The following is an 11,230-nucleotide window of genomic DNA, read 5'->3' on the forward strand; positions in this document are numbered from 1 at the left end:
GATGAAAGTTCAGATGAAGAGGATGCAACAACTCCAGCAACCACACAACAAGAATCCATTGCAACGAGTAGACCAAAAAGAGTTATCAAGAAACCTGCTCGGTATTGTAACATGGTGGCTTATGCACTTCCGGTGATTGATGATGGAATCCCCTACACCTATAAAGAAGCAGTACATAGTGTAGAAAGTGCAAAATGGAAGGAGGCAATGGATGAAGAGATGAAATCTCTCCACAAGAATCAGACTTGGGATTTGGTACAACTCCCTAAGGGAAAGAAGACAATTAGTTGCAAGTGGGTATATACCAAGAAGGAAGGTAATCCTGAAAAAGACAACATTCGATTCAAAGCAAGATTGGTAGCAAAAGGTTATGCTCAAAAGGAGGGGATGGATTATAATGAGGTATTCTCTCCAGTTGTTAAGCATTCATCAATTCGTATTCTGTTAGCCTTGGTTGCACAGTTTGATTTAGAGTTAGCCCAACTTGATGTGAAAACTGCCTTCCTGCATGGAGATTTGGAAGAGGAAATTTACATGTCTCAGCCAGATGGTTTCAAAGTCACTGGGAAAGAGAATTGGGCTTGTAAACTGAAGAAGTCATTGTATGGATTGAAACAATCTCCTCGCCAGTGGTATAAGCAATTTGATAAGTTCATGACAGAACATGGATACACACGGAGTTAGTTTGATCACTGTGTATATTTTTGCAAACTTCTTGATGGTTCTTTCATCTATTTGCTCTTATATGTGGATGATATGTTGATCGCATCGAAGAGCAAGGTGGAGATTGATAGACTGAAAGCTCAACTGAGAACTGAGTTTGAAATGAAGGACCTTGGAGAAGCTAAGAAGATTCTTGGCATGAAGATTCAGAGAGACAAAAGAAAAGGCACAGTCTGTTTGACACAGACCCAATACTTGAAGAAAATTCTACAGAGATTTGGGGTAGATGGTAAGACCAAACCTGTAAGCACACCTTTAGCTCCTCATTTTAAGCTAAGTGCTTCAATGTCTCCACGCGCAGAGGAAGAGCGCAAACATATGGCTCAAATTCCGTATGCAAATGCAGTTGGTGCATTAATGTATGCAATGGTTTGTACGAGACCAGATATTTCACATGCTGTCAGTATGGTGAGCAGATATATGCATGATCCGGGAAAGGGTCACTGACAAGCAGTTAAGTGGATTCTACGGTACATTCATGGCACAACTGATATTGGTTTGAAGTTTGAGAGGGATGATAGACTCGGACAAAATTTAGTTAGTTATGTGGATTCGGACTATGCTGGTGACTTAGACAAACATCGTTCCACAACAGGCTATGTGTTTACACTTGCTAAAAGGCCTGTAAGTTGGAGGTCAACTTTACAATCAACAGTAGCTTTGTCAACAACTGAGGCAGAGTACATGGCAGTAACGGAAGCTTTCAAGGAAGCTATTTGGTTACTTGGGTTGATTGAAGATTTGGGAATTGTTCAAGAGCACGTGGATATCCATTGTGATAGTCAAAGTGCTATTTGTCTTGCAAAGAATCAGGTTCATCATTCCCGCACCAAGCACATCGATGTTCGATTTCATTTTGTTCGAGAAATTATGGATGAAGGGGATATTCTGCTACAGAAGATTGGTACCGCAGATAATCCAGCTGACATGCTCATAAAATGTGTCTCAGGGATCAAGTTCCAACATTGTTTGGACTTGGTCAACATCTCTCGGTGTTGAGCACCTTCAGGGTGCAGCGCCATATGGCGCGTTAGAGGCAGCATTGATTGATCATGAGGATTGCATGAAAAAATCTTGCCAAGGTGGAGATTTGTAGCAAAATGTCGACATTTGCAAATTGTCAACATTTTTTCTCAAGAACCATCAACCACCCTCTCCTTTTTAGCCACTATATTTATGATTTCCTTTCTCATGTAAATAGACAAGAACGAGAGAGGAAGAGTGCAGTGTGTGTGCAAGAAGTGTGCAGAGAAGTGTGGTGAGTGCAACTGGAAGAGTGAGTGCAAGTTAAGATTTGAGAGAAAAGAGTGTAAGAGTGAAACACTGGTTTTTTGTGGGTTGTATTGGGTTGAGTTGAGTGTTTGTATCATTCCTCCATTAATATACAATCTGTTGCCTCCGTGGACGTACCCGGTTTTGGGGAACCACGTAAATCTGCTTGTTTTGTGTTTTATTTGTGTTTGCTTTCGGTTCAGTATGCACATCATGTGTGTATGTGTCTGTGTGTGGTTTTACTTAGTTCTGAAGCATGAACACAAAATTTGCAGTTTGCCTTGCATTATTCATGGTCAACTGAGGCACGTGCACGGAGAGCATTAGCCAATATATCAACCTTGCTTCGGCCTGGAGGCACCTTCATTGGAACAATGCCGGATGCAAATGTTATCATAAAAAAACTTAGAGAAGGTTTTTGTCTTGTGCCTTTCAAATATTTTCAAAAGATCAGATTTATGAATTTTGACCAAAAACATAACATGCTTTTTTCTGCCTCTACGAGCATAAAAGGCCAGGAGGCACCTTCATTACAACATGAAATTTTCTATTAATGTGATATCTTGCATTTCTGTTTATGCTGTCTGTATGGGAACGCTTTTTTAAGAATTCATGGAATAATGATGTATGATTTAGACCTTGTAGAGTCAATCTATCTGAAGTGTTCTCATAAAATCTTTTTCACAATTCTAAGATTAATGTGCTGGCACGTTACTTTTGCCATTCACGACAGAGGAATCTTTTTGTGTGAATATCCAGCTGAAGGACCGGCCTTTGGTAATAGGGTCTACTGGGTACAATTTGATGAAGAGTTTTCTCAGAAGGTGAGTTTGTTTTCGTTGTTCCAGGTGCTTGGTCTTTACCCCTATACTCTAATCTGACAAGTTCATTGCTCTATGGTTCAGAAATTTAAATCTTCTAGCCCTTTTGATATCAAGTACAACTTCCATGCAGAGGTATTTATGCGTTATCTTTTTTTTTTCTTTAGTTCACTCTACTTGATATGTCATCAAGTATTGCGTCAATTGAACTTATGCTTTTTTTGTGCAGCACCCGATTAGGCATGTGGTTACCACATGCCAGTAATGATGAAATCCTCTGATTATTCCCTTCTCAATCTATCCATCAGAAATTACGAGCTCTTATTCTTCTGCTACTTAATTATTTGGTTCCCTTTGTACGCTTTAGTTGAAAGATTCTCATTCTAAACTCCAGATGATGTTGATACCCATGGTTTCTGTTGCAGGATGCTGTTGATTGTCCTGAATGGATTGTCCCTATCAACATCTTCAAATCTTTGGCCGAAGAAGTATAAAATTATTGCTTTTTTTTTTTTTGTTAAATCCTGGTGCAGGAAATGAAGCCTGTGGTTTCAACATCTTTTCAAAGCTATCAATGTATTCCCTCTGGTTTTAAAAGCTGGCCACACGTGGAGCTTTTCAAGCATCAACCTATATAGACTTATCATGTACCTATGCTTTCAACTTTGGCAGTATGACTTTGAGCTGGTTTTTGTGAAGAATAATCACGAGTTTGTACACGAGAATATGAAGAAACCAGAGTATGTTGATTTAATGCGAAGACTTGGTGCTTTGGGTGATGGGAACCAAGACCTCAGTGGGTTTTTTTTCCTGTATCTTTATGCTTATTCTTTGAATTTGTTGCATACTCTGGTTTAAATCAACTGTCACTGTGAACTGAACTGGAATTGTAATGAGATACAACTCTGTAGTCATTCAAGGATTATAAAGAAGTCTTTTTCATTGTTTTTCGTCTTCATCTGTCATCCAAAAGAGATTACTATTGCAACAAGTGGTTGCTCCAGTAGGTCAACCACAAGAAGTAAAATGCAGCATGATGGAAAAATAAAACGAAAATTATTCAAACATGGATGCCTCGTACTCAATGTTATCTTTCAAACTATACATAAATATGATATATCCAGAACATTTTTTAGGCATCCATTTAAGCATCCAGAAACACAAATAAGTCTGCAGGCTTGACAAATTTACCGGCTGGCTTGCCAGGAAATGAACTTTTAAGGGCGCCTCAGCACAACCACCATAATAACAATCACTGCCAGTCCCATGAGAGATGCTCCTATGGTCTTTTCGACGGTAGCTGCTCCAGCACTTTCATTGGCAGCAGGAGTGCGCTCTGCAGGTGAAAAGCTAAAAATCTTTTGGAAGTAAGCAGATACGTTGGTCACCAAGTCAACCACAGTAAGCTTGACGTTATTGATAATATCCACGAGTTCAGTTTGAGAGCTTCCAGCTTCACTTTCATCGTCAGATAATTCAGCGAGGTTCTTAGAAGATACTGCATCCTGAAAGTCGGTATCTCTGACAAACTCCTTGGCTTCAGATGACTGGGTATCTGCAACAGATTCCTTGGCTTCAGGTATAAAATAGGTAGAGATAGATAACAGGAATATAAAAAAAGAATGGCACATGTGGATCGAAAGACAAAAGAGTACACTTACAGGTATTCTGGGACTGGAGGAAATCCTGAAGGGCTTCGTTCTCCCAAACTGCGTTCCAGACATTTGGGTCAGAGGCAACGGCAGCAACAACAGTCTGTGCATAATATTAAAATCAGTGATTAGTCCAGTAAGCTGAATTCATCAATCAACATTAATATATTTTAAAACCGGTATGTTAGATGCAATGATAGAACAAAAAAAAAATTAAATTTCAAAATGTTCAAGTGGCCTTAAGGAGTCCAACAAAATTGAAAGTCCTAAAGTATTATATATCAGGACTTATAATTTATAAAACAAAGCAGCATATCAGTTATACATTCTATGCATGATCCAGGCTGTATGAAATGACAGGGGTTTTCGAAATGCATCGATAGCTTAGTGTCATTGAAGCTAAGCTTGAAAAACACTCAGCAGCTAACAATACCAAACATATTGAAACCACAACAAACACATAATTGAAGCTTAATTCAATTCTGTAGTAGAAAAAAATAATTGAGATATATTTGTTCACTTACAAGCAACTGCATTGTCAAATTAACTCATCACGAATGCAACATAGTCTAAGCAAAAGGAGAAAAGAAATACTCGAGGGGAGAGTGATGTATCAGAACCTGAATTTTAGGACTTTCATTAAGCAATGAAAATGCCTGCATAGCATATTTTGGCACAGGAGCTCCAGTTGGGTCACAGGGAATACAATCTTTAGTTTCCAAAGAGTCAGATTTTCTAAGCAAAGGGAGGCCAGACAACTGACTCCCTCCAACTGAACTGCCAGTTCCTGAGTTCGGAGACGACAGATATACTCTGTGAATAACAGTTAAGCATAAAAAAATAAAAAGGTAAATATGATATCATGCCACCAGAATTAAAATAAGGAACAAAAAGAAAAAAACAAACTAACTAACTAATAGCATAGCTAGTAAAAATCCTGGCAACAAAGATGTTCCACAACTTCAATAAAACATCACATATAATTCTGTTAGCCAATTTGGTATAACAACTAAACTCGTCAAGAAAAATAATGAACTGACATTATCTGCATAGACAAATAAGCATCATGTTTCAGAAAAAGAAAAATAGAAACTCTGAGATCTTACAGTGGCAAAATTATTCAGACAAACGAAATAAGTAAAAATCAAGGAACATACGTTCCCCAAAAGATATGATATGATTCCAGCAGTCCAAGAAATGCATCCTCAGTTCCATAATATTTACTTCTTCAGCAACTACAATTGCCATAAAAATGCAATGATAGGGAAGAAAGAGATTAAAGATACACATCAGACACACACAAGTGAGGATATTTATATGCCTGGAAGCTTCCCATAAGGAGGAGAAAAACCACAGCTTTTTGTCAGCATGTGTACTGGAAATTTCTGATTACCATGCAATTTGGCTATATGCACTCAGAAGTTACATCAAACTCAATGATGCTATTTAGAAGAGCCTTCTTTCGATTTAACTACCTTGTCTCGAAGGTGAGCGTCTCAAAAGTAGATGAGAGAAAATTCAATAAAAAAAAAATAGCAATTTACAAGAGAACTGATCACACCAAATTCGACAACGATTATGAAAGATAACAACCCAATCAGTACAAGGGCAATCTATCAGATTCCAGCCAAACCAACTACACATAGCATGCAAAGTTCAATCAGCCATTTAAACCTAACCTAAATTATGATAACACCAAATAATCCCAGGTAGCAGTACAAAAAACAGTTTTTAATGCAAATAATAAGTCATTTCCTTGTTCACGGAACAAGAAACATGCAGAAACTTTCATGTCCTGAAATTCAATGATTCAAAAAACAATAAATTATCCCAAAACCATCAAATATCACATACCTTTTCAATTTTTTTTCTGTGTCAATAATAAACAAAAAAGTGTTCAAAAAATCTCCAAGAACTTATATCGACAACAACTAGGATTACAGACGCGAAGCCCCATTTCCTCTATACATTCAACAACCAAAGAAAACACAGTATGATTCGACATCAAGAATTTAAAATTCCATTCTTTTCATTTTTTATCTTATTATCAATCGCAATTTCTATAAACTGAAACCAAAATGTCAAAGCTCCACACTTTCAAGATTAACAACAATTCCCAAATATCAAAATAGTTATGAATCATTAACAATATAAAAACACAGAAGAGAAATAAAAACGACACAATCTTTAATCAAATCAAAACACAATTAAAAACAAGTGGATTCAATAAAGGTTAAAACATTACTTTTGGAAAGCATCTTTCAATTCAAAAGTAGCTGCCTCAGCCTCCTGCAAACTCGGCGGTGCACCACCGAAAACAACTCTAGCCACAGGCTCAGCCGAATGCACAACCGTCTCCTCTTCCACGCCACCAGCGAACTCCCACTCATCCAACTCCCACGAAGGCCTCTGCACCGTCGCCGCAACCTCACCTCCACTCGGCGTGGACGATATGATCGCCGAAACAGGACGGGAAGCATTGCGCACCGACTGCTCCGCCGATGGAGGAACACAAGAGATGCCGCCACGGATCCCGGAGTTAACCACTCCAATTCCGGCCACCTTGGCCGCAGCTCTCATCGCTCCTCCTCCTCCCATGCTCAAGGATTGATGACGAAATTGAAACTTTCCGAATTGAGATTACTATGAGAAGATAGAAAGACTGAGACAAATGGGGAATTTATAGTTTTTTTGGTTACCTTGCTTAAGCTTTTTGGTAGGATATCTACACGGACTGTGTTTTTTTTAAAAGAAATAAAATAAAATAAAAATCATTGGTGTAAGGAAAGAAAATGAATGAATTTGCATTTATTGCCATTTGCTTTCTAATAATAATCATTAAATCCTTTTGATAAATACCAATGAGGTTATGACACCTAAAATTATGGATTAGTGAATGTAATCAGCATATTGTCATTTTTGTTTTGAGATTAGTGGGAAATGGAGAGGGTATTGCTTTGGATAGAGAGAACGGTGGACCATGTGTTAAAGTGCTCCCTGCCAAACGTATCTATTGATGGGGAGTATATCTTCAATAGGGGGTAAATTATATTTTTTAAAATTTAAATTTTTGTTTTTATTTAAAATTAATTTTTTTATATTTTTAAATTATTTTAATATGCTGATATCAAAAATAATTTTTAAAAAATAAAAAATTTATTTTAATGCATTTCTAAGTAAAATATATTTTGAACTGCAACCACTGCCACAATTTCAGACATAGAACATTACACTATTTATAATTACTAACTTTTTTTTCATTTTCATCCACAAACTTTTTTTTAAGCCTTCTATGCCAATTTTATAACCAAACTTTAACTAAGTACAAACAAAATTAAAAAAAAAAAAGCATCAAGATGTAAAATAAGGAGAAACTCCAGGGCAAATTTAAAAATAAAAGGAAAAGCTCTTTTTCATTTAATATTATGTTGATTTTGAATTGGTCTTTATTTTTTATCATAGAATTAAATAAAAAATATTATTAAATCCATTGAAGCCCATGACTTTTGACGAGCTATCCAAGATGGTTCTTAGTTGATCCAATGCGTTATTGTCTCAATGTTTTAAAAAAGAAAGATGTCATCTTGAGATTTTTTTAAAAAAAATCAAACCATATTTTTACTAGTCATCTAAATTATTTTTAAACTTATCAAGTTGACCAAGTTAAGTTTGAGCAATTTTAATATGATTTAATTTGAAACTTAAACTGGACAAAGAATCAATATGAGAATTTTTAAATTTAACTTATTGAAATAGGTTGAATGACAATGCAAAAAAATTCATCACAACCTAAATATTTTATTTTTTACATTTTAAAATAATTATAGTCCAACTTTAGCATAATGCAGGAAATAACCTAGCAGGACTCCATGGGATATATATATATATATATATATATATATTAATGTTAGCTAGTAACATTGTCTTCACTTCTTTATTTATGGTATAACTTATTCAAGAAATGTTATTAAAATATTTGATCTCCTAACATATGTTAAAAGTTATTTAATACTTCATATAAATTTTTATTTTTCTATATAATTATAAAATTTATTATTGATATTTAAAAATATATTATAGAAAATTACTAAATACAATAAAATAATTGAGATCAATGATTACTATATATATTTCATCGTAATTTTTTTTTTCAATTTTCATCCTTAAACTCTTTTTTTTTATTCAATCCTTTAGTGCACTAATTTCATTTGAAATTATGGAACAAAGGCAAGATTGCAAGAGAAAAGACTAAAACACAAAGAAAAAACATGATAAATCTTAAGTTTTTAAAAATCTCATTATGATCCAAATGTTTATTTTTCAGTTTCTTGATTTAAAAAAGAAAATAAAAATTTATAAAAAAATAACGAAAAAAAAAAAAGGTGATTAGTTGATTATATCTTGGTCACCAAGAAAGATAATCTTATGTTAATAGATTTCTCTTCTTGAAAGGAGTATAATTGAGAAGGTATTTTTCTATAAACATGTGGGGTAAAGTAAAAAGGAGCTTGTTTGGTTTTTGTATTTAGTTGATTTTTTTTTAGAGTGATTTATGATGTTTTGAGGTTGATAAGTGGTTATTAGAGGTTTATATTGAATTTTAGAGATGTTTTAGGTAAAAAAAAAATGAAAGATAAAAAAATAGTTTTTTGAGGTCTAAAAACTTAGACCATAATTTTTTGGTCACTAAAGGTGATAAAAAATTAGATAATTAATGCTAGTTTTTTTTTAAAAGATAAAAATAAGAGAGATGAATGGGTCTAACCCATTAGTGCTTGATTTATTATTTTATTTTTTTGCAAAAAAATTAATTAATACCCTTTGTTTTTATGTATTTTTTTTATTTTGCATTAAGTTTTTTATTTAAATCTAAAGTAATACCGTCTCTCTTTGATTTTTTAATTTTTTTTGTTTATTTTTTTAAATAACAGTTATTTTTTCATTATTTTATATTCTTATAATATTTCAAAGAGATTATTGTAATTTTTTTTATATTTGATATAAATAAATTCTATTTGCATGATGCAACTATAAAAATAAAAATTATTTATTCTTAAAAAATAGCCTTTAAAATAAAAAAAAATGCATGAATTAAAGAGAAAAGTAAATGTTTAAAAAGTCAATTGATTTTTTTAGAAGAAAGATTAGTTTTTAATTTAAGTATTTAATAAATCTTTTACTATTTATGAATTTATTTTATTAAATATAAATAATATCTTCATGCTTCTCAATTTAAAAAATCACAATATAATAAAACATATTCATAATATTAATAAATTCTTGTATTATATAAAAAATTTACTTAAATCTTAAGTGCCTGTTTGGGAGTGCTTTTCAAAAGCGCTTCCGAAAAGATTTGATTTTTTTTTTGCTTTGAAGTAATATGTTTTTGATGTTTTCAAATCATTTTGATATGTTGATCTCAAAAATAATTTTTAAAAAATAAAAAAATATTATTAACACACTTTTTTAAGTGAAAATCATTTTGAAAATCAACTAAATCACACTATCAAACACCCTCTAAATACAGCGTAGCACATGTTTCAAGGTTAGTAACACTTTATTAATCAATATATCATTTATTTTCATTCAAATATTTAAGTTTTATTTATTTATGATAATTTAACAATAAATTACAGTGCAAAGGTAGTTACAATGTCACTATAAATATAATAGTCGATAATTTATTGAAGTCAGTGTAAAAGCTGATTGTACCTTTGTGGTGACCAGTTAAGGCTTGCAGGATAGACACGACAGCCGGTAATCAGCAGAGGGTGGATATGCTTGATATTCTTGTTTGTATACCGGAAAAATATTAAAATAATATTTTTTTTATTTTTAAAATTTATTTTTAATATTACCATATCAAAATTATCTAATAAAAAAAATTTAATTAGAAAAATTTTTAATTTTTTAAATAAAAAACAGGTTAAAACTCACCAAAAAAAACCATAAATTGAAGAGCTGCATTAGGTTACTTGGTTCTTAAGTAAAGTGCATGTAAATCATCGAACCGTTTGATGCCAGTTCAGTTCTGTACTGAGCACGGCACCTACTTTCCTAATGCAATTTAATTACATGGCATGGCTTGAGCCACGTCTTTGCCAATGATCTGTGAGTTCACACTTGCATTCATGCATTTGCATTAGGTTACTAATTGGTTCTTAAGTACTGTGCATGGATGCAATGTAAATCATCGATTCATTTAATGCCAATTCCTCAGTTTCATACGCAGCTCTGCATCAACTCTCCTGATGCAACTTCCATGGCATGGCATGAGCAAAGTCTTCGCCACTCTGTGTAGCCCAATTCAAGCCCACTATTTTACCTCCCCTTTATCATAGAACTTCACTGGGCTTCTTTGTTTTCCTATTTAGTGAACCCAGCAAGGAAAAAGAACAAATTATACTCATGTTTTTATTAAAGAGTTTGTATTTCATTCATATCCTCAGCATGATTTTTAAAATTGCAATTATAAACCACTTATTTAAGGGCTGGTTTAGTTTCGTTTTCTAATTTTTCCATTGTAGAAGGTTTGAGAGAATGAAAGGCGTGCCCCTCTCCTTTTGCCTCCATGATTTCAATCACTACATGCACCCCATGCACTTTCCTTCGAAGTTTCATGATATAACCAGCCTCTATCCCTCAGAAAATCTTTCTCAGCAACAGCAACAAGGATGCCCCCAGGACTAGCAAATTTTGGATAAAAAATTGGATTAAGTAAAGGGTCATCACACACACTTGTTGTAGGACATACAAAGT

The 11,230-nt window shown here is 33.7% G+C and overlaps 1 protein-coding gene across 2 annotated transcripts; it reads right to left on the reverse strand.

Annotated features, from left to right (window-relative positions):
- Positions 1–3,736: 3,736 nt before the first annotated feature.
- LOC133684610 (uncharacterized) lies at positions 3,737–7,250 on the reverse strand. 2 transcript variants are annotated; one of them, XM_062106847.1, is made up of 4 exons: positions 6,714–7,250; positions 5,089–5,281; positions 4,472–4,571; positions 3,737–4,371 (listed from the first exon to the last, which is right to left on the reverse strand). In XM_062106847.1, exons 1-4 carry the CDS (start codon positions 7,064–7,066, stop codon positions 4,034–4,036), a joined length of 984 nt encoding a protein of 327 aa, XP_061962831.1. In that variant the 5' UTR covers positions 7,067–7,250; the 3' UTR covers positions 3,737–4,033. The 2 variants fall into 2 exon arrangements, with proteins under 2 accessions (XP_061962831.1, XP_061962832.1); XM_062106848.1 differs by having other exon boundaries at positions 4,478–4,571; positions 6,714–7,246.
- Positions 7,251–11,230: the final 3,980 nt, after the last annotated feature.

The sequence above is a fragment of the Populus nigra genome, chromosome 1 (assembly GCF_951802175.1).
Source record: "Populus nigra chromosome 1, ddPopNigr1.1, whole genome shotgun sequence".
In the NCBI taxonomy this organism is placed as follows: Eukaryota; Viridiplantae; Streptophyta; class Magnoliopsida; order Malpighiales; family Salicaceae; genus Populus; species Populus nigra.